The sequence below is a fragment of the Pristiophorus japonicus genome, chromosome 1 (assembly GCF_044704955.1).
Source record: "Pristiophorus japonicus isolate sPriJap1 chromosome 1, sPriJap1.hap1, whole genome shotgun sequence".
In the NCBI taxonomy this organism is placed as follows: Eukaryota; Metazoa; Chordata; class Chondrichthyes; family Pristiophoridae; genus Pristiophorus; species Pristiophorus japonicus.
In genome coordinates this window covers 428,004,770-428,029,032 of record NC_091977.1, presented here as the reverse complement: position 1 = coordinate 428,029,032, position 24,263 = coordinate 428,004,770, and the positions used below count along the sequence as shown (strand labels likewise).

The 24,263-nt window shown below is 49.8% G+C and overlaps 1 protein-coding gene across 1 annotated transcript in view; it reads left to right on the top strand.

Moving 5' to 3' along the window:
- The window catches only part of LOC139267637 (chloride channel protein B-like), a gene marked incomplete at its 3' end in the record, with an annotated part of 96,118 nt that overhangs the window by 35,068 nt on the left and 36,787 nt on the right, over positions 1-24,263 (top strand). Inside the window, exons 5-6 of the mRNA XM_070885926.1 lie at positions 14,105-14,185; positions 14,869-15,044. Of these exons, the coding sequence (XP_070742027.1) occupies positions 14,105-14,185; positions 14,869-15,044 (257 nt within the window). The remainder of the gene's footprint in view (positions 1-14,104; positions 14,186-14,868; positions 15,045-24,263) is intronic.

The window sequence follows — 24,263 nt, the reverse complement described above, 5'->3', positions numbered from 1 at the left end:
CGTGATAGTAAGTCGGTGAGCCGGTGACAGTGAGCCAGTGACAGTGAGTCGGTGACAGTGAGCCGATGAGCCGGTGACAGTGAGATGGTGACAGTGAGCCGGTAAAGTAAGCCGGTAACAGTAAGCTGGTGATAGTGAACTGGTGAGCCGATGACAGTAAGTCGGTGAGCCGGTGACAGTGAGCCGGTGAGCCAGTGATAGTAAGCCAGTGAGCCGGTGACAGTAAGCCGGTGACAGTGAGCCGGTGAGCTGGTTACAGTAAGCCGGTGAGCTAGTGACACTGAGCCGGTGAGCCAGTGACAGTAAGCCAGTGAGAGTGAGGCGCTTACAGTGAGCCAGTGACAGTGAGCCGGTGACAGTAAGCCGGTGACAGTGAACCGGTGAGCCAATGACAGTGAGCCGGTGAGCCGGTGACAGTGAGCCGGTGAGCCAGTGATAGTAAGTTGGTGAGCCGGTGACAGTGAGCCGGTGACAGTGAACCGGTGAGCCAGTGATAGTAAGTCGGTGAGCCAGTGACAGTAAGCCGGTGAGTCAGTGACACTGAGCCGGTGATAGTGAGCCAGTGACAGTGAGTTGGTGAGCCGGTGACAGTGAGCCAGCGACAGTGAGCCGGTGAGTCAGTGAGACGGTGACAGTAAGCCGGTGACAGTGAACCAGTGAGCCGGTGACAGTGAGCTAGTGATAGTAAGTCGGTGACAGTGAGCCGGTGAGCCCGTGATAGTAAGTCGGTGATGGTGAGCCGGTGACAGTTCACCGGTGACAGTGAGCCAGTGACAGTGAGCCGGTGACTGTGAGCCAGTGATAGTAAGTTGGTGACAGTGAGCCGATGAGCCGGTGACAGTGAGCCAGTGACAGTGAGCCGGTTAAGTAAGCCGGTAACAGTAAGCCGGTGACAGTGAGCCGGTGACAGTGAGCCGGTAAAGTAAGCCGGTAACAGTAAGCTGGTGACAGTGAACTGGTGAGCCGGTGACAGTAAGTCGGTGAGCCGGTGACAGTGAGCCGGTGGGCCAGTGATAGTAAGCCGGTGACAGTGAGCCGGTGAGCTGGTTACAGTAAGCCCGTGAGTCAGTGACAGTGAGACGGTGACAGTGAGTTAGTGATAGTAAGTCGGTGACAGTGAGCCGATGAGCCAGTGACACTGAGCCAGTGACAGTGAGCCGGTAAAGTAAGCCGGTAACAGTAAACTGGTGACAGTGAACTGGTGAGCCGGTGACAGTAAGTCAGTGAGCCGGTGACAGTGAGCCGGTGGGCCAGTGATAGTAAGCCGGTGAGACGGTGAGCCAGTGATAGTAAGCCGGTGACAGTAAGCCGGTGACAGTGAGCCGGTGAGCTGGTGACAGTAAGCCGGTGAGTCAGTGACAGTGAGCCGGTGACAGTGAGCCGGTGAGCCGGTGACTCTGAGCGGTGAGCCAGTGACAGTGAGCCGGTGAGCCAGCGACAGTGAGCCGGTGAGTCAGTGAGAGTGAGACGGTGACAGTAAGCCGGTGACAGTGAACCAGTGAGCCGGTGACAGTGAGCTAGTGACACTGAGCCGATGAGCTAGTGACAGTGAGCCAGTGATAGTAAGTCGGTGACAGTGAGCCGGTGAGCCCGTGATAGTAAGCCGGTGACAGTGAACCGGTGACAGTGAGCCAGTGACAGTGAGCCAGTGATAGTAAGTCGGTGACAGTGAGCCGATGAGCCGGTGACAGTGAGCCGGTAAAGCAAGCCGGTAACAGTAAGCTGGTGACCGTGAACTGGTGAGCCGGTGACAGTAAGTCGGTGAGCCGGTGGGCCAGTGATAGTAAGCCGGTGAGTCAGTGACACTGAGCCGGTGACATTGAGCCAGTGACAGTGAGTCGGTGAGCCGGTGACTCTAAACGGTGAGCCAGAGACAGTGAGCCGGTGAGCCAGCGACAGTGAGCCGGTGAGTCAGTGACAGTGAGACGGTGACAGTAAGCCGGTGACAGTGAACCAGTGAGCCGGTGATAGTGACCTAGTGACACTGAGCCGATGAGCTAGTGACAGTGAGCCAGTGATAGTAAGTCGGTGACAGTGAGCCGGTGAGCCCGTGATAGTAAGTCGGTGACAGTGAGCCGGTGACAGTGAACCGGTGACAGTGAGCCAGTGACAGTGAGCCAGTGATAGTAAGTCGGTGACAGTGAGCCGATGAGCCGGTGACAGTGAGCCGGTGACAGTGAGCCGGTAAAGTAAGCCGGTAACAGTAAGCTGGTGACAGTGAACTGGTGATCCGGTGACAGTAAGTCGGTGGGCCAGTGATAGTAAGCCGGTGAGTCAGTGACAGTGAGACGGTGAGCCAGTGATAGTGAGCCAGTGAGCCGGTGACAGTAAGCCGGTGAGTCAGTGACAGTGAGCTGGTGACAGTGAGCCAGTGATAGTGAGCCGGTGAATCAGTGACAGTAAGCCGGTGACAGTGAACCAGTGAGCCAATGACGGTGAGCTGGTGACAGTGAGCCGGTGACAGTAAACCAGTGACAGTAAGCCATTGACAGTGAGCCGGTGAGCCAGTGATAGTAAGTCGGTGACAGTGAGCCGGTGAGCCGATGACAGTGAGCTGGTGAGTCAGTGACAGTGAGCTGGTGACAGTAAGCTGGTGACAGTAAACCGGTGACTGTGAGCCGGTGAACCAGTGACAGTGAGTCGGTAAGCCGGTGAGTCAGTGACAGTAAGCCGGTGATGGTGAGCCGGTGACAGTAAGTTGGTGACAGTGAGCTGGTGAGCCGGTGATGGTGAGCCAGTGACAGTGAGCCGGTGAGTCAGTGACAGTAAGCCGGTGACAGTGAACCAGTAAGCCAATGACGGTGAGCCGGTGACAGTGAGCCGGTGACAGTGAGCCAGTGACAGTAAGCCAGTGACAGTGAGCCGGTGAGCCAGTGATAGTAAGTCGGTGACTGTGAGCCGGTGAGCCGGTGAGCTGGTGACAGTGAGCTGGTGAGTCAGTGACAGTGAGCTGGTGACAGTAAGCTGGTGACAATAAGCCGGTGACTGTGAACCGGTGAGCCAATGACAGTGAGCTGGTGAGCCGGTGACAGTAAGCCGGTGACAGTGAGCCAGTGAGCCAGTGACAGTGAGTCGGTAAGCCGGTGAGTCAGTGACAGTAAGCCGGTGATGGTGAGCCGGTGACAGTAAGTTGGTGACAGTGAGCTGGTGAGCCGGTGATGGTGAGCCAGTGACAGTGAGCCAGTGAGCCGGTGAGCCAATCACAGTGAGTCAGTGACAGTGAGCCGGTAAGCCGCTGAGTCAGTGACAGTAAGCCGGTGATGGTAAGCCAGTGAGTCAGTGACAGTGAGCCAGTGAGCTGGTGACAGTAAGCTGGTGACAGTGAGCCAGTGAGTCAGTGACAGTGAGCCAAGGACGGTGAGCTGGTGAGCCAGTGACTGAGCCAGTGACCGTGAGCCGGTAACAGTGAGCCAGTGACCAGTGAACCAGTAATAGTAAGTCTGTGACAGTGAGCCGGTGACAGTAAGCCGGTGATGGTGAGCCGGTGACAGTGAGTTGGTGAGCCGGTGACAGTGAGCCAGTAACAGTAAGCTGGTGACAGTGAACTGGTGAGCCGGTAACAGTAAACTGGTGACAGTGAACTGGTGTGCCGGTAACAGTAAGCTGGTGACAGTGAGCCGGTGAGCCAGTGACAGTAAGTCGGTGACTGTGAGCCGGTGACTGTGAGCCGGTGACTGTGAGCCGGTGACAGTAAGTCGGTGACGGTGAGCCGGTGACAGTAAGCTGGTGAGTCGGTGACAGTGAGCCGGTAATAGTAAGCTGGTGACAGTGAACTGGTGAGCCGGTAACAGTAAGCTGGTGAAAGTGAACTGGTGAGCCGGTGACAGTGAGCCGGTGAGCCAGTGATAGTAAGTCGGTGACAGTGAGCCGGTGAGCTGGTGACAGTGAGCCGGCAACAGTAAGCTGGTGACAATGAACTGGTGAGCCGGTGACAGTAAGCTGGTGACAGTGAACTGGTGAACCGGTGACAGTAAGCCAGTGACACTGAGCCGGTGAGCCGGTGACAGTGAGCCGGTGAAGTGAGCCGGTGAGCCGGTGACAGTAAGCCAGTGACACTGAGCCGGTGAGCCAGTGACAGTGAGTCGGTGACAGTGAGCCGGTGACAGTGAGCCGGTGAGCTAATGACAGTGAGCTGGTGAGCCGGTGACAGTAAGCCGGTGATAGTGAGCCCATGAGCTAGTGACAGTGAGCCAGTAACAGTAAGCTGGTGACAGTGAACTGGTGAGCCGGTGACAGTAAGCCAGTGATAGTGAGCCGGTGAGCCGGTGACAGTGAGCCGGCGAGCCGGTGACAGTGAGCCGGCGAGCCAGTGATAGTAAGCCGGTGAGCCGGTGACAGTAAGCCAGTGACAGTGAGCTGGTGAGCCGGTGACAGTGAGCCGGTAACAGTAAGCTGGTGACAGTGAACTGGTAAGCCGGTAACAGTAAGCCGGTGACAGTGAGCCGGTGAGCCGGTAACAGTAAACCGGTGACAGTGAACTGGTGAGCCGGTAACAGTAAGCCAGTGACAGTGAGCCGGTGATGGTGAGCCAGTGACAGTAAGCCAGTGACACTGAGCCGGTGAGCCAGTGACAGTGAGTCGGTGACAGTGAGCCGGTGACAGTGAGCCGGTGAGCTAATGACAGTAAGCTGGTGACAGTGAACTGGTGAGCCGGTGACAGTAAGCCAGTGATAGTGAGCCGGTGAGCCGGTGACAGTGAGCCGGCGAGCCGGTGACAGTGAGCCGGCGAGCCAGTGATAGTAAGCCGGTGAGCCGGTGACAGTAAGCCAGTGACAGTGAGCTGGTGAGCCGGTGACAGTGAGCCGGTAACAGTAAGCTGGTGACAGTGAACTGGTGAGCCGGTGACAGTAAGCCAGTGATAGTGAGCCGGTGAGCCGGTGACAGTGAGCCGGCGAGCCGGTGACAGTGAGCCGGCGAGCCAGTGATAGTAAGCCGGTGAGCCGGTGACAGTAAGCCAGTGACAGTGAGCTGGTGAGCCGGTGACAGTGAGCCGGTAACAGTAAGCTGGTGACAGTGAACTGGTAAGCCGGTAACAGTAAGCCGGTGACAGTGAGCCGGTGAGCCGGTAACAGTAAACCGGTGACAGTGAACTGGTGAGCCGGTAACAGTAAGCCAGTGACAGTGAGCCGGTGATGGTGAGCCAGTGACAGTAAGTCGGTGACACTGAGCCGGTGAGCTAGTGACAGTGAGCCGGTGACGGTGAGCCAGTGACAGTAAGTCGGTGACGGTGAGCCAGTGACAGTAAGTCGGTGACAGTGAGCCGGCGAGCCAGTGATAGTAAGCCGGTGAGCCGGTGACAGTAAGCTGGTGACGGTGAGCCAGTGACAGCAAGCTGGTGACAGTGAGCCGGTGACAGTGAGCTGGTGACGGTGAGCCGGTGATGGTGAGCCGGTGACGGCGGGTCGGTGACAGTGAGCCGGTGAGCCAGTGATAGTAAGTCGGTGAGCCAGCTTCGTGGGACTTGCAGCAGCCGCGCAGCACAGCTTAAAGGGAACATTGGGGACTGAATTTCTCAGATGCAGCATTGACCTGGAAGTACACAGAAGAAGACAGGTCCTTTACCCATAAGGGGGCAGGAGGCCTTCCAAGCAGAATGCCAGAAGGCATTGCAAACCATCAGTGCCATTAGTGTTGCCCCAAGGACCGCAAGAAATGTAATGACCTCACATGAGTGGTCAAGGTGAGTGAATGCATCTTCAAATGCAATATCCACCAACTGCACCACGAGCCTCACTCACTGCTCAATGCACCACATCCCCTTCACTCACCTACTAACAAGCTCCAGCAATCACAACTTAAAATTCACAATCATAGGTTCACCTCACCCTCACACGCTTACCACTGCTGCAAGCCTCACATCCGCATCTTGCACCTTGCACACAATGTCAGATATTCAACATGACTGGTACATCACCCAAACACATTGCACAGCACTCACTGACACGCTTCCTTTTCTCTTGCAGGCCAAGTGGGCTCACAACCGCCATGAGCAGCAACACACAAATGGGGGTGATACACATCTGCAGAACTTTACTGCGCTGGAGGACACTGTGCTGGAGAGAATGGGAGGGTTCATCACTGAGGCCGTGGCGAGTGGTGAGGTTGAAAACATTGCTGATGATTGTATGCTCATATCTAATCCTACTTCTCACATCCCACTTACCCCTCATTGCATAATCTCTTCTCACTTAGTAGCTGCTGATGTAAGCATGCACATCTTGCTTCCCCTTGCCCCCACCTCACCACAACCTGACCCTTGTGCCTTTCTCCTTCCAGATACCCAAGAATTGCCAGCAGCCCAGCCTGTCCCTGATCAAGTAGAGGAGGAGAGTGATGGAGAAGAGGCACCATCACTCAATTTGACACTCCCAGGCACCAGCTCAGAAAATGGCACTGTGCGAACTTTAGAGGATAGTATAGAGGCGGGATCGGTATGTGGTGAGTCACTGGGCACGAGTGGACTGCAGTTAGGCCAGAGGGAAAGGATAGTTTGGATGCCAGCTCCCCAGAGGGGGAGTTTGTACATGAGTTCTGCTGCACAGGACTTGCATGAGGATTTCGATGAGGCGGCCTTCAGAAGAAGGGTGATGGGCATGCACAATCGGAGGAGTCCAGCTCCAACAATGCACGGGCTTTGCGCGGAGCTTGGAGCCCATGATTTCCAGGATGGAAGTGATGGACAACTGTATTAGAGCACTTGTGGACCCAACTGTTATGTATGTAACCATGTAATACTTGCCACCAGAGGGCACGACTGTTGGAGTCCTAATGGTCACCTGCACACACGTGCAGGGCCAGTATAAAAGGTTGGCTGCCAGATTGTTTAGGCACTCTGAAGTTGTAATAAAGAAGACTAAGGTCACACTAAGTTTAGCTCACAGTACTCAGCCTTGTGGAGTTCTTCTATACATAACAATTGGTGATGAGTAACAGAATACGAACCTTCATGCAACCATGGCTGCTGTTGGAATATTAGAGAGATTCGTAGAGGTTGATGATTGGGAAGCCTTCGTCAAGCGTCTCGACCAGTACTTCGTGGCCAACGAGCTGGAAGGAGACACTAACACGGTCAAGCGCAGGGCAGTTCTTCTCACCGTCTGTGGGCCTAAAATATACGGCCTCATCAAGAATCTGCTTGCACTGACAAAACCAACAGAGAAGGAATACACAGAGTTGTGCACGCTGGTTCGGGACCACCTCAAGCCGAAGGAGAGTATCCTCATGGCCAGGTATTATTTTACAAGCACCACTGCTCCGGGGGCCAGGACGTGGCAGATTATGTCACTGACCTGAGACGCCTTGCGGGACCTTGCGATTTTGGAGCTGCGGTGGGGGAAATGCTGCAGGACTTTTTCGTGCTTGGCATCAGCCACGAGGTAATTCTTTGAAAGCTGCTGGCTGCCGAAACCCTAGACCTGAGCAGGGCCATCGCGATCGCCCAGGCATGCATGGCCACGGATGATGACACCAAACAGATATCTTCTCAACATCAAAGCTCACTGGCAAGTACTGTGCATAAAATGACGTCGCTAGCAGGCCGAACTGCATATGGCAGGGCCTATACATCTGCGGCTGCAAGACCTGTGATGACTCAGAGTCCGTCATCGGAGGTGAATGTGAATCCACTAACACCGTGTTGGCGCTGCGGGGGTAATCATCGGGCCCATCAATGTCGATTCAAGCACTACGTGTGCAAAGGCTGCGCAACAATGGGGCACCTCCAGCGAATGTGCAAACATGCTGCGACACACCATGTGGCAGCGGATGAGCGATTCGGCGTGGATCACGCAGCACAGGCAACTCAACCCGAGGAAGAAGTGTATAGGGTACACACACCTTCACCACCAAGAGCCCTCCTATAATGCTGAAAGTCAAATTAAATAGAGTTCCAGTATACATGGAGTTGGACACGGGTGCGAGTCAGTCAATAATGAGCTAGAAGTCGAATTTTGGGGGAGAAAGATTGCAGCAGATGGCATCAGGCCCACGGACTCAAAGACAGAGTTCATCAAGGATGAACCCAGACCATAGAATGTGATGGAGCTGCGTTCGTTCCTGGGACTCCTCAACTATTTTGGTAACTTTCTACCCAGGTTGAGCACATTGTTTGAGCCTTTGCACATGTTGCTACGTAAGGGTGACAACTGGATTTGGGGCAAATCTCAAGAGACAGCCTTTGAGAAGGCCAGGAACCTGCTATGTTCAAATAAGTTACTTGTACACTGTGACCCACATAAACGTTTAGTGCTAGCTTGTGACGCATCATCGTACGGGGTCGGTTGTGTGTTACAGCAAGCCAATGTATCGGGCAACCTCCACCCGGTTGCATACGCGTCTAGAAGTCTGTCTAAGGCTGAGAAAGCCTATAGTATGGTCGAGAAAGAGGTGTTAGCATGTGTATATAGGGTTAAGAAAATGCACCAATACCTATTTGGACTTCGATTTGAGCTTGAAACTGACCACAAGCCGCTCATTTTGCTGTTTTCAGAGAGTAAAGATATAAACACCAATGCTTCGTCCCGCATCCAAAGATGGGCACTAACATTATCCGCGTATGACTATGTTATCCGCCATAGCCCAGGCACTGAAAACTGTGTCGATGCACGAGAATAGGCAAAGGCACATGAAAAACAAACATAAAGGGAATGCACAAGGGTGATTTGTTGATTTTGTTATGTAGTATTGGATGAATAATTTATAATTATGTTTGGAATGTTTGTTTTGTGGTGGCTCTCATTTTAGCTTTGTGCCCAGGAGGATGCTGTGATATTCCGTGATAGAAGGATGGTAAGGTGGGGAAGTGTTGAGCAATGGAAATCTGGGGTTTCATTCATTGGTACCCGAGTCTGATGAGGTGCTCACGGACAACCATCCGAAATGGGGATGTGCTGCCTGCCTCCCTCCTCCTCTTCCTCCTCCTTTTCCTCCTCCTCCTCTTCCTCCTCCTGAGGTGGTCGCGGAACCCGCGGTGGCAAGGGCTGCATCTTTATGATGACCAAGTTGTGGAGGATGCAGCAGACCACTACGAAATGGGACACCCACTCCAGCATGCACTGGAAGGCTCCTCCCGAGTGGTCAAGGCAGCGGAACCTTTGCTTTAGCGCCCCGATAGTCTGCTCGATGAGGTTCCTTGTGGCAGCATGGCTGTCATTACATGACTGCGGGCCACGAGTGGTGGGGTTGCTGAGAGGAATCATCAGCCAGGTGCAGAGTGGATAGCCGGTGTCTCTGAGCAGCCACCCTTGGTTTCGACATGGTGGCTGGAAGATTGCTGGCACAGGATGAAGGCATCATGACTATTGCCATGATAGTGGGCATTCATCATCGTGATGTACTGGACGTGGTCGCACACCCACTGCACATTAAGTGAGTGAGAGCCATTGCGGTTGTGTTACATCTCAAGATTGATGTGCAGCACCTGTAAAAACAGGTGAATGCAATCGATGGCACCCTGCACCATGGGGAAGCCCACTATCTTGGCAAAGCCACCTGCGCACTCGTTCTGTTTATCTCTGTTCAGAGAGAAGACAATGAAGTCCTTTCTCCTGGAATACAGAGCCTCTGTGACCTCCTGGATCCAGGACCCCTTATTCTGAGACTGTGACCCCTGGTTCTAGACTCCTCAGCCAAGAGAAACATCCTTCCTGCATCTACCCTGTCAAGCCCTGTAAGAATTTTGTATGTATCAATGAGATCACCTCTCATTCTTCTAAACTCTAGGGAATATAGACCTAGTCTACTCAATCTCTCCTCATAGACCAATCCCCTCTTCCCAGGAATCAATCTGGTGAACCTTTGTTGCTCTCCCTCTATGGCAAGTATATCCTTCCTTAGGTAAGGAGACCAAAACTATGCACAATACTCCGGGTGTGGTCTCACCAGAGCCCTATATAATTGCAGTAGGGCATCTTTACTCTTATACTAAAATTCTCATGTAATAAAGGCCAACGTACGATTTGCTTTTCTAATTGCTTGCTGTACCTGCATGTTAACTTTCAGTGATTCATGTACAAGGACACCCAGGCCCTTCTGAACATCAGCATTTTCCAACCTCTCACCATTTAACAATTACTCTGCTTTTCTATTGGGATAATTTCACATTTCGCCACATTATATTCCATTTGTCATGTTCTTGCCCACTCACTTTGCCTGTCTATATCCCCTTGAAGCCTCTTTGTATCCTCCTCACAACTTACATTCCCACCTAGCTTTGTATCATCAGTAAACTTGGATATATTAAAGATAAACTTGGATTTATATAGCGCCTTTCATGACCACTGGACATCTCAAAGTGCTTTACAGTCAATGAAGTACCTTTGAAGTGTAATCACTGTTGTAAAGTGGGAAACATTTGCATTTGGTCCGCTCATCTAAATCATTGATATTTATCCAATTCCCTTTTGAAGGCTACGATTGATTTTGTATCCAGTACGCTATCAGGGAGTGAATTCCAAATTTAAATAATCGTTATGTAAAAGGTTTTCCCTTGTGTCGCTTTTGGTTCTTGTATCAATCACCTTAAATCTGTGGCACCCGTTACCGATCCTTCAGCCTTTTGAATCCGTTTCTCTTTATTTACTCTTTCTAAACCCTTCATGTTTATTATAACCTCTGTCAAATCTCTTCTCAACCTTCTCTGTTCTAAGGAGAACAATCCCAGCTTCACCAGTCTATCCACCTAATTGTAATTCCTCACCCCTCGGGGCCAAAATTCAGCTTCCCAAAAAGGCCTCTTACCGCCAGAAAGCTGCGGCCAGGCAGTGGAGTCGAGCAGCCGCCGACTTCTGGTCCAAGGGCAGAAGTGGAGGCGGGACAGAGTCTTCGCCACTGTCAGTCAGCAGCGGAGCGGAGATGACGTCTCGCCTCCACTTCCACTCCTCTAGAGTGCTAACCGCCGCACTACCGCCCCCATTATGACTGACTTCTGGTCCGCTTCAAAAAAACAATAAAGAGATGAATTTACCGAAAGCGGCGACCTCATCCGATGTGGCGGAAAAACACTTCAGGAGTAGAAGGTGCGACCTGTTTAGGGCGGAGGTAAATTTCGGCCCCCTCGAATCATTCTCTTATGTAAGTCTCTTCTGTACCCTCTCCATAGACTTCAAAGGGCCGAAATTGCCAAAGAGGCGGTAATGGGGCGGAAAGGAGTTACCGCTCAGTCGGGGCGGAGTGGCTGACAATCGGGACATTGCCCTCGTCACTTGTTCAAGCGGAGAAGGTGACCACTCTGCCTGTATTCCCACCCTGTCGGCCACATGCCAATCCCTTACCGTCCGGCATCGACCCTTTTCCGCCTCGCGAGGGAAGTTGCCCCGCAGGAGCGGAGCAGCCGCCGGTCGGTGCCCCCGACAACTTTTCCTGGCGGGAAGCTGTCAGTGGCTGGGTGGCGGGTCTGCCCTTAAAGGGGAGGGCACTCCGCTGTGGCTGCCATTTTATTTTAATTTTTGGCCAACTCTGAAGTCGGCCCGACAATGGTGGCCATGGATTCAGCCGGGCTACCAACAGGCAGCCTGGCACCCCCTCTTGGGGGCTGGACCGCTGGCCCGGCCAAAGCCCTCCCTGGTGGCCCAGTGAGTGCCACTAAAGTGGCTGCAAAGCTCGTGGCAGCCCTCTCCTTTAACTGAAAGAGGGGGACGTTGCTACGCATCAGCATGACGTGGCACCTCCGCAGCGCGACGCTGATGACACCGCCCGCCTTCCGCCCACTCCTGACCCACTTCCACCCTGCCGCCGCCTGAAACACAGTTCTGATGGAATCGTTCACAAAGAGAAGGCAAAATTGCCCTAATCACCACCCTATTGATTGGGGCGGTAAATCATCAAGTAAGTCGGAATGTGTGCCCCTGTTTGGGGTGGAGGGAAATTTCAACTCCCAAGTCTTTACTAAAGTGTGGTGCCCAGATTTGAACACAATACTCCAGCTGGCGCCTAACTAGTGTTTTATATAGGTTTATCATAAATTCCTGGGTTTTGCACTCTATGCCTCTCTTTATAAAGTCCAGGATCCCATTTGCTTTATTAACTGCTTTGTTAACCTGTTTTGTCACCTTCAAAGATTTGTGCACAAACAGCTCAAGGTTTTTCTGTTCTTACATTTCCTTTAACCCTGTTCTGAGGCTGCAGGTCTGCTTGCAGGAGTTGGCAGAGTTCTGTGACCACCTCCTTAGTGAAGCGGAGCCTCTGAATACACTGCTCCTGGCTTAAGTGAAGCTAGGAGAAGTGCTCCTAGAAGACCCTAGGTGAGTAAGGTCTCCAGCTGAGAGCCCTCCTGCCTCTCCTCCTCCCTCTGCGAGTAGCTTGTCCTCCTGTTTGCTGCCTTTGCTCTATCTCCCTCTCAAGCTGCAGCACGAGGGGTACTGCAAGTCGAGCCCCCATGACTGGGACCAAATGGTCTGAGCAGAACCCTTGAATTCAGAAGCAAGGCCTTCTCCTCTTGCAGCTCCACTCCCCGTCACCTCACCAACATTAAATAACTTGAGAAAGTTCCAAACTGTTGCACAAACATACACAGAGCCAGTAGAAATGAAAAAGTAAGTCACCTACAAGTTGTTGATGATCCCTTTAAATACCACTGGTGGGGGGTTCCCTCATGCAGTGACACATGTTCAGCTGTGTGTGCTCTAGAGAGGGTGTGCAGTCGAGTGGCGACATCTAAAATAGCAGGTCGTGCATCAAATTAGCATTCCACGCTGATTGATGTCATGATCTGCCTCATTATCATTCTTCTGGCAAATAGCCACGCTACCGCCTGCCCAAAATGGCGATGGCTGCGGCCCACGCCAGAATTGGCCGGAAGCGAGGCGGCCGCCATTTTTCTGCCAAAATCGGCCTTAAATCCCGGCACTGAGGGGGAATTTTGCGGCCTGTGACTATAAAACTGGAACATGCACAATGTCTTTTGAATTTAATTTTGTAGTTAAAGTAACTTTCTTGTTTATAAACTATTTCTCCCTAAACCACCTCATTTTTGTTTTTATATATAAGGAATGTATTTATTGTTTCCCTTCTTCTCATGTCATGCACCATTCCTGGTCGAGGGCAGATTGATGGGCTGCTGTCAGTTAATAGCAGTTATATAATGGCTGGTGTATCTCTTGCTCTAATTCCACCTCGCTGGGCAGACACCTGCGACCTCTGTTTAGTGCCATGATTAAATAGCCAAGACAGGTCAGTCCCAGTGGAGAGTTGTCAGCAAACCTGTGTTCTTGATGGTGCATTAACTTGGAGCTGTGCCAGCCCTTTCCACAAGATCAATAAAAACGTCAATGGGGTAAAAATTCAGGTCTGCCCGAAACGGGTCGCACCTATCGCTTCTGAAGTGTTTTTTCCGCCGCGTCGGATGCGTTGGCCTCTTTCACGAAATTCAGCTCTTTGTCATTTTTTTTTTAAGCGGACCGGAAGTCGATCATAATGGGGGCGGAAGTGGAGCAGTAAGCAGAAGATCGACAACAAGAGGGGCGGAAGTGGAGGCGGGAGTGAGTCTCCGGCACTGTCAATCATCAGCAGAGCGATGATGACGTCATGACGTGTGTGCGTCATCATGTCTTTCCCCTTCTCTTAAAGGGGACAGCCGCTGCGAGCTCTGCAAAGTTTTAAGTTTGGTCCACGGGCCACCAGGGAAGGTTTCGGCTGCACTAGCAGCCTGGCACCCAAGAGGGGGGATCAGGTTGCCTGTTGGCGGCTCGGCCGCACCCGGGGGCATATTCGGCTGGCCGATCTGGAAGTCCGCCGGGAAAAAAAATGGCGGCCGTGGCAGTTGGCCCTCGCTCACACACAAAAAACAAGGTGCACTGACAGAAAGAGCTGTCGAGGGCACCACGCGGTGGATCTAAGATTTTTCAAGCTGAATTTAGATGGTGGTGTGGGAGATCAGCGGTGCGCGCTTTGATTATGTACTTAGGATCGGTCGGCGGCAGCGGGGTGAAAGTGGGAACCGCAGGAAAATCCACCAAGGTGAATTTCGCTAGCGGCGGCCACTGGAATCCGCCGCTTGGCCGCCGATTTCTGGCAGTAAGAGGCCTTTTCGGGAGGCTGAATTTCGGCCCCAATATCTGATATCTAATCGAATAACTTCAAATTTGTGTTTTTTTTCTACTATTTACAGAATAATCAGTTTTTCCTCACCTGGATCTGTGTAGTTGGAATTGGAGTGGCAATGGTCACACTGTCATCTGGAGTGGTGCTGGTAAGAAGCACTGTGATGTAATCCTTTCACAAACTGCTACAAGGCCTTTAACAATTTGAATCATTCAATTATGAAACATGGACAAACTACATATTACATGATAATAGGTCAAAGGCTGTGCCTTTGGTGACTGATAATTCTATTAAAGTTATCTCTTGTTACGGCACAAAAGAAGGAAGAGGATGGGGAAAGACTGCACATGGAGCAGTACATTCAGCAGGGTCACAGGTGAGGGGAAGGCCAGCTGCAAGTGGCCTGTGTAATGGGTACCACTGAAGTAAGCACTCAAATAATTAAGCTTTTAAACATTTGAGTTGTCTCATAGGCTTTGACCTATCAAGTTACTTTGCCTTTGTCAAGGCTAGAAAATAATTTTTGATCCATGACGAGGTCAGTCTATCTTCTTGTCATCAAAGGATTATGATGTTGGGCTTTAGTCTTTTGCAAACCTTTAGCTAAATGACCACTGCAAGGGTTTAAATAGATCCTGGGGAAAGTTGCAGTACAGAAGAGCTAGTATAGTAATTTAACTAACATTATTTTATAATTATTTTGATACTTGTGTTGTCTCCCAAAATATTTAATAATCATAATGAAAAACATGGCTAATATCACAGTTGTGCAGCATTGAAGGATTCTTATATAATTCTTACAGATTAACATTATTTGTTTGGTCTTCCCAGTTTTTCTGTCCGTCAGGTACGCCAAGTGGTCTGCCGGAGGTGATTGGATTTCTGAATGGTGCCTCAGTTCACTATATCTTTCATATAAAAACACTGATTGGGACCTTGGTGTCTTGTGTGTTAGCTGTTGCCTCCGGGCTCTTTTGTGGACCAGAAGGACCAATGATTCATATGGGGTAAGCGGTTCATCGCTGAGATTAAAGTGCAATACGACTCAATTGAAACAATAAAGCTGTATCATTGCAACAGATTTAATGATTGACCTAATCACTATAATTAATTGTCAATATCATTTTCCAAATGATTGAGGCAGTGAATGCCTCCTCTTTCCGATAGCAAGGAGAGAGCACAAAAAAGTCTAATTCCATTAGCAAATAAATTTCCTGGAATTTACAACATAAACTCTCAGAAATGGAAATAAAACCAACTGCTGAGAGAGACCAGAGGAGACAGTGGGGAGAATGGTACTTTGTCTAAGTAAGAGATACAAGAAATGATTAGGAAGGCTGGGAATTCTACATACCTTTATTGAGAATAACTGGAGACTGTTTAATCCCTTATGTTGAAATCTGACCTTGTTTCTATGTATGTGTGTATACAGGGAGTGGGTAGTGTAGGAGGTGGGGAGAGAGGTGAGGCAGACACAAACGTAAAGGTGATCATTGTTTGCTAGTAGACACAGTTAACAACAAAACATTTTCCTAATGTAACCCGATAGGATGAAAGTCTACAATAAGCCTACACTTGGGCAGCCTCAACTGGATGCTATTGGACACAAATCCACAGCACAGAAGTATTTACAAATTAGCATCAAATTTCCCATCTCAATGAGTCATGTACATATTACATCTACAACAGGTGGTTATCCTCGTGAGCTGGTAGATAATGTGTGTATAAGTATGTATAACCTTTGCTTATCCTGGTTGCAAACTAAACAGTCCCGTTTCCTCTGAAACTTGCAGCACTACTGTACAGGTCAATACATGATCTAGTGAATGCATGCAAAGCACTACTCCAAGTTTCACAGGAATCCATAAAACTACAAAGGTTTGGGAATGATTACAACCTAGGCTTTACAAATGACAAATAAAGTGTTTCACTCAATGCAACAGGTGAAGACCTGCGTGTGGGATAGGTCATAAAGCTGGTCAGTGTAGGAAATATAAAAATTCACACTTATGCAAAAGAGGTACTCGAGGCTGTGGCTAAAATATTATTGGGACAGTGTAAAGGGAACTTTACTCTGCATGTGGCGCATGCTATACTTAGTCTGGTAGTTTTTGATGTCTGTGCTGGATGCCAAAAAAAGTGGAAAAAAATGTTATTTCCCATAACTGACATCGATCACCTTGTATTCAAAACAAATAATTTGAATTAATGAAACTATGCACACAGGAGTCCATGCCATGTGTTTTGAACAACAACAATAAAAGATACTTCTGCTTTTTACTATTTGCTGATGCAGGCTATTCTGCGCTCGAAAGTGCAAGTCTGTACAAGGAAACTAAAATACAAGCCAAGTGTATTGAGGTTTCTCCATAGTGATTATGAATGCCACAGTGACAAGGCTCAAATGAAGCCCTTCCCAGCTGTGGAGACTTTGTGCTGGATGTGGAAACACGAGAGGGAGGGATGAATTTCCTCCTTTTGATTGCAGTAAATTCGGCACAGGAGTTGTGGAAATTCTAGAAACATTGCACAGCTGCCATTTATGCCATTTTCACAGATTTCCACCACTCAAAATCCAACCCAAATTCCCCATTCAGGATTTGTCCCACACCTTACCTTCCCTCTGTTACTGACCATCAGTGTCCTCAAGGCCACAATGCTGAAATAAAAGCACAAAGCAAACTTTCCAATCCAACCTTATCCATATATGCGCCCAATATTACATAAAGAAATCAACTAATCACCCTTGTGCATTCCCTTTAGTGACTGTCTTGCATGTGTCTTTGCCTATCCTACTGCTCCTATGCAGTGCTACCCCAGTGCCTGCAGCTTGGCTGGTGGAAGGCTGCTGACTGTCAGTGGGGGAGATTGTAAATGGCCTTGCAGGATGACCTCTGTGTCTAGTAGGCCTGGCTTCAGACTGCACTGCCTTGGCATGGGCGGCAGCAGTCTGGGCTGGCTGGCTGACAGGCAACAGCAAGGGCACTGGCGGAGTGGCAGTGGTGGGTGTACGAATGCTGTCATTCTGAGAGAGGATAGCAGGGTCGTCCTCCATGGATCCATTGCCACCCCTGGGGCAGTGCCTCAGCAATCCTAGTAATCTGCTGGAGTACAAACTGCTGTGACAGCCTGCAAGCCCCTTTCAACACTGGTAAACCCAGCCATAATGGCATCAATCTGTGCTTGCAACCTGAGCTTGCATGACATCAGTCTGAGCTTCCATTGCAGCAGTCAGACATTGGGTGGTGTTTGCTTGTGCTGCAGTGGAAGCTGAGACATCAGACACTGCATGATGGTTGGTCCACAATGTGTTAATGGATCTGCCCACCCCTTCCATGCTGGAAAGGATGGCCTCCCAAGTTCTACCCAAAGCCCTGTGCAAGGCTGGAGCTGGATACCTCTATGCTCCTTGGCATTGCATTCAGGCTTTCTGGCAGGCCTGCAAATGCACCAAGCATTTCATTGTGCATACCCATCCGTAGGCTGCCCCATCGAAGTCTTTATCTGAGTCCTGTGCAGCAGAACTCGTGTGTAACCTCACCCTCCGGGATGCTGGCCCCTGCACTACCCACTTGCTGATTCACTGGTTGGGCAAGCTGTATTCCTTGGGTGTTTGAAATGTGAAGGGCATAAGGGTAGGGATGTCATGAGGGGAGTGGGGGAAAGCAAGTCGTGAATGCTTACACCACGTGCAGATTGTAAATCAGAACAGATTGTGGGATGAGGGGGAAGTAGGATGTGAGAAGGAGGATAACGTATGAGGATACCAGCATCTTGAATTCTTTCAGCCTCGCCGCTGGCCACGGGCTCAGCCATGTCCCTGCCCAGAATGGTCAGCACAGTCTCCTCCAAGGGGGTGATGTAAAAAGTCAGATAGCCAGGTGGTGAAAGATAGAGTACTAGAGCCCCGTCTACTTCCTTAGAAGCCTTTATTCACAGATTACAAACTGTGCATCTCCAAGATAACCTTGCAGCCCTTCCCCAGCCTACTCCCATATGTATGAGAACAAGAGAGTCCCCAATTCATTCCCACCACCTGCGTACAATTAACATTCAATTGCCATACACCACTTAAGTACAATTAACAGTTGTGAACTCGCTGGTGTCTGAACAGAGAGCATGGCTGAGGGAATCCCTTCTCACACACAGAGCAGGTGAACAGTCTCTCCACAGTGTAAGTACGTGGTGCATCAACAGATCCTTTGTGCTTGTAAAGCTCTTCTGATAGCGAGTTCACAGCTAACTGCAGCGGTTGGATTCTGCTGTTATTGCTGCTGTTAATCACGGCAGCGTGGAGACCCCGAACTGCGAGAAACCACAGTTGCAGGTCGGGGACATAAAAGGAGTGGCGGTGCAGTGGCCCAGGAGCAGCGTGGAGGCCCATTAGGGGAGCAGCTTGAGCTGGTGCAGAGGGTGATGACTTGGAGAAGGGCGACTGGATTGGACGTCACCAAAATCAAGGTTGCTGATTGGAGCGTCGGCAGGAGAGGCGGCAAACAGCAGAGGAACAGCGAAGTCGGGGCGATGGAGCGGCGAGAGATTGTAGAGCGATGTGATCGGGGCCCAGAAGAGGTGAGGGCCCAGGGGCAGCACGGTCCAGCATACACTGCGATATGTATGCGCACTAAGTCCATGCAGTAGAGCTGGTCTCCAGTCATTTTGGTTAACCCTTGCCACTGGAACAAGACCTAGCTCTGTCAAGCCTATGTAGTGGCTGGTGTGCAAACGCCACCACACGCTAAAAAAATCCACGCACAGGCATCTTCCACCCTTCAATATGTAGTTCTGGACCTGGAATCTCAGGTCCTTCATTAAAACACCTGTGAACTCATCCCTTTTTGGTGTGGAAGCAAGACATCCTCAATACGAGGGGCCGCCTAAGAAGACAATTAACAGGTGAGGTGATGCAGGCGAGCCAGTTAAGGCCTGCTGGTGTTGCTTATGCGTCACAGTTTCCTGCAGGAGAAAGAGAAAGGGAAGTGTGTCAGTGAGTGTGGTGTAATGTAATATGTTTGGGTGATGTTGCTGTCATGGTGTCACGTATGTACTTTTGGGATCACTAGCCACCAGATGGTGTCACTGTTGGAGGCCATTGGGCTGCACACACGGGTGTGCAGCCCAAGTATAAAAGGCCAGCCATTTTGTATATTCGTCACTTTGGGCCTTAATAAAGCAGAGTCAAGGTTATACCTCTTGGAGTTATACAGTACTCAGTCTAACAGTTATTGCATACACAACATTTGGTGACGAGGCAACAAGAACCTTTGCATGTAAAAATGAGCACAATGGATTGTTGGAGCGATTCGTGGAAGGAGAAGATTGGGTAGACTTTGTGAGCCGTTTGAGCCAGTTCTTCGTGGCCAACAAAATGGAGGAGTTCAGCGACACAGATCGGCGCCGGGCGGTGTTCCTCACGATTTGCGGTCCAAAAATTTATGGTCTGATAAAGAATCTACTCCTGCCTGTGAGTCCAACAGAGAAGACGTATGAAGAATTGTGTACACTGGTACAGGACCACCTTAAGCCAGATGAAGGCATCATCATCTCAAGATACAGATTTTACACGCACGTTCGCTCAAAGGGCCAGAATGCGGCAGAATTTGTTGCCCACCTGAGATGTCTAGCGGCACCGTGTAAGTTCAGGGCTGTGTTGGTAGACATGCTGCAGGACTTCTTTGTAATTGGCATCAACCACGAGGTGATCCTGTGTAAAATACTAGCGATGGAGACGTTGGACTTGAACAGGGCCATCACGATCGCTCAGTCATGCATGACGATGGATAGAAGTCTAAAGCAGATATGTGAAAAATTGAAACTTGGCAAGTACTGTAAATATGATTGATTCAGCGTTCGGCAGAGCGGCACATGGCAGGGCCTACCAGACAGCATACGCGAAACGTGTAGCTGCCCAAAGTCTGCCAGCGGGAATGAATCCGGTTTCTCCATGTTGGCGTTGTGCGGGAAATCACCGGCACCAGCAGTGCTGATTTAAGCAATATAGTTGCAAAGGCTGTCTGAGAGTGGGGCATCTCCAGCGCAAGTGTCCGCAGATGAGCAAGCGTGCTGCGACACACCACGTGGAGGATCATGGTCAGACTAGCGCGGATCCGGATACACAATCTGAGATACCAGAGGAGGAAGTGTATGGACTGTACTCGTTCCAAACTAAGAGCAAACTGATAATGATCAACGTGAAATTTAATGGGGTGCTGGTATCGATGGAACTGGACACGGGGGCGAGTCAATCGATAATGAACCAGAGGACATTCGACAAGCTGTGGGATACTAAGGCAGTGAGGCCCAGGCTGAATCCAGTCAATGCCAAGTTGCGCATGTACACAAAAGAACTCATAACGGTGATTGGCAGTGTCACAATTAAAGTGTCGTATGACAATGCGGTTCACGAGTTACCCCTGTGGATTGTCCAAGGCAATGGCCCAATGCTGTTCGGCAGGAACTGGCTTGAAAAAATTAGATGTGATTGGAACGACATCAAGGCGTTGTCGTCGGAGAAAGATACATGTGCCCAAGTACTGAGCAAGTTCCCCTCGCTGTTCGAACTAGGCAACTTCATGAGAGCCAAAGTGCAGATCCATGTGGACTCGGATGCAAGACCCGTCCATCATAAAGCTCGGGCAGTTCCGTATATGATGAGGGAAAAGGTCGAAATCGAGCTGGACAGACTCCAGTGTGAAGGGATCATATCACCGGTTGAATTTAATGAATGGGCCAGCCCCATTGTTCCTGTGCTGAAAAGTGATGGCACAGTCAGAATCTGTGGAGACTTCAAGGCTACGATCAACAGGGTTTCAAAACAGGATCAGTATCCGTTACCGAAGGCTGATGACTTGTTTGCAACACTAGCAAGTTCACCAAACTGGACTTGACATCGGCCTACATGACACAGGAGCTGATCGAGACGTCGAAGAGACTTACGTGCATTAATACACATAAAGGACTGTTTACTTATCACAGATGCCCTTTTGGAATTCGCTCGGCTGCAGCAATATTTCAGAGGAACATGGAGAGTCTACTGAAGTCCGTTCCCAGAACTGTCGTGTTCCAAGATGACATCCTAATCCCAGGTCGTGACTCCGAGGAACATCTGAACAACCTGGAAGAGGTTCTACATTGTCTAGACAAAGTGGTACTCAGACTGCAACGTTCCAAGTGCATCTTCATGGCACCAGAGGTCGAATTCCTGGGAAGGAAAATTGCTGCTGACGGCATCAGGCCCACGGACGCAAAAACTAAGGCCATCAAGAATGCACCCAAACCGTAGAATGTGATGGAGCTGCATTCGTTCCTGGGTCTACTCAACCACTTCGGTAACTTCCTACCTAAATTGAGCACCTTATTAGAACCACTGCTGCTAAGAAAAGGCGACAACTGGGTGTGGGGTGCGTCTCAAGACAGAGCTTTTGAGAAAGCCATTAATCTGCTTTGCTCGAACAAGCTGCTGGTACATTATGACCCAGGTAAACGTTTAGTATAGGCATGTGATGCTTCGTCATATGGAATTGGTTGCATACTCCAACAAGCTAATGAGTCGGGTAAACTTCAGTGATGCTTCAAAAGGTTTGCCTAAAGCGGAAAGAGCCTACAGCATGGCAGAGAAAGAAGCATTAGCTGTGTGTATGGAGTTAAGAAGATGCATCAGTACCTGTGTTAGATCTCTTAATTTTCAATGAAATGCGAACTCCGGTTGTAGATCTTTAAAATAATTTTATTCTGGCAGCAGCAACAAGCTCTGGCTGATTGCCAGGTCCTTTGTCCTTCTGAGACACATGGCAAAACATGACTGTTTTTATACCCGGCTCAATTTACAGAAATGAACTCACCTTCTTTGACCTTATTGGCTCAATTGATATATTCGTAACCCCTAATTGGCCCGCTGCCAAAGGTCCTGAAATGTCAAGTTGATTGATGACTTAATGCAATATGCTCAGCCGCACGTAGACATGGGAGTCTGTGTTTTCTCAACTTTGCAGCCTGTCTGCAGCCTGTTTGAATTCTCTATCAATATTCTCTATCAATCCCCCCTTTTGATTCTTTCACAAACTGAATCATAAAACATCAGGCATCACTGGTTAAACATTCTACAAAATAATTTCATACATGTTAATAGAGTTTCCTTCTAAAATTTGTTGATGTGTTTCACTACATATCCGGACTAGTAGCTTCCACACAAATTTACATCAACCCGAATTCCATCGTGGCCACAATGGAAGTCTGGTTTTGGTAGGTTAATTAACCTCATTCCAATTTAATCCAAATCAATATCTTAATTCAACCAGTAAACAACCTTCCCTCAAGCATAACATACCCCTGTGCCACGTACAGATGGTCTGCTGGGACCTGCAAGGTATCTCGCCTGCAGGGCAGCAGCTACAGCTGCCTGGTTGCAATAACATTTAATCAACATAAACAAACAATATAAAAGTAAAATAATTACAATGAATAGAATGAAACCTTCCATCAATGAAGGTCCTATTGAACCAAGCCATTCAGTGGCTCCCCTCCACAAAGTGAATGATGGGGGTTGCTTAAGTTTTTCTACCTCCTTTTGGATATGCTCCGCTAAGTGGGTAATTTCTTCGGAGCTATGCAACACTCAGTTCCGAGTAGGGCACAAGTACCTCCCTTTTCAGCCAGGATGTAGTCAAGGGCCAGTCTATTCTGTAGGACTACTGTGCGGATTGCTACCATTTCTGCATTGATTTTAACTAGGGCCTCTGAAGTATCATTGGCTGCCCGTTCCACAACAGATGCCATGTTAATGGATTCTCTTGCCAGTTTGGCGGTCCCATACCCGGGGATCAGAATGGCAAAGAACCTCTCTGTTTCTGTGATAGCTCTCTTAGGATGGTGTAGATGTTCTGACAGTGACTTTATATGATACATATATGGCACAATGTAGGCTAAATAGCAGGATCCCGTCCAATTCTGGGGCAGCCAAGGGTAGGCCTTGTGGCCACACACCTAATAGGTGCCATTATAGGCAATGAATGTTAGCTGTTTCTTTATCAGCAACACTCCGGTTCTGTCCAGGCTTTTCCATCTGTTTTATTCAGAATCCCTGTTACGTTAAGAATTCCCACATCGGCTCAGTTTGGACGGTTCCATGGTTTGATTACATTATAATTCTGGGAGCAGTTACTGTCATGTATTCAACCAGCATTGTAACTCATGTATAAACTGACCTAAGTTGTACACCGTGAGAACACTGACCACTAGGTGGGAGACACTCCTAACCTGGACCTTCAGGTATAAAAGGGGAAGCTCCACCCACCTTCATCACTTGTGTGCTAAGGAATAAAGGACAGGTCACAGACTGACCTTCTCTCAAGCATGGGCCTCGTGTGCATTTATACTGTGCAGTAAGGACGTATCAATGGCGACAAGAAACTGGGATTTAAACCACGCGAGCATGGCCACTAGCAGAACAGACGAGAGGTACTGTGTTAAGGAATGGTTGGGACAGAGATTCAACATTGTTAAAGCAGCACATAGTTCTCCAGGCAGACAAGGGCAGTCAGGCATGCCCCAACATGTAGTCGAACCCAGAGGGGGAGTTCGACAGAGACAATGGCAAGCTGAACAGCGATTCACGCCATTGCAAGAGACAATGCGGCCAGTAATGGGGCCATCAACACCTGTTAATGGTGCACTCAAGGACAATAACGGGGGCAGTCAGGGACGATCGACTGGCAAGGGACCTTTTGTTTCAAACCGCAATTCATGCTGCAGGCGTGGAGGCATACATTCAGCCGGAGTTTGCAGAGATGAGCAAAATACCTGCAGAAATTGCAGAAATGGACACTGGGGGAAATCGCTGGAAGCTGTAGTTCAACGAGTTCATGTGGAGCACGTATGCAGTTCATACACCAGGACGCCACCGATAATGATGAAAATGCTCCTCAATGGCATCCCAGTATCAATGGAGCTAGACACGGATGCCAGCCAGTCCCTGATGGGTATCAAACAGTTCGAAAAGTTGTGGGCATCCAAGGCCAGGAGGCCAAAATTATCGCCGATTGACGCACAGCTACGGACTTACACAAAGCAGATCATTCCGGTGCTAGGCAGCGCCATGGTAGTCGTGACCCACAAAGATGCTTACATGACCCAGGAGCTGGCGAGTGAGTCGAAGAAGCTGACCACCATCATGACACACAAGGGGTTGTTTGAGTACAACAGATGTCCGTTCAGGATTCGCTCGGCCG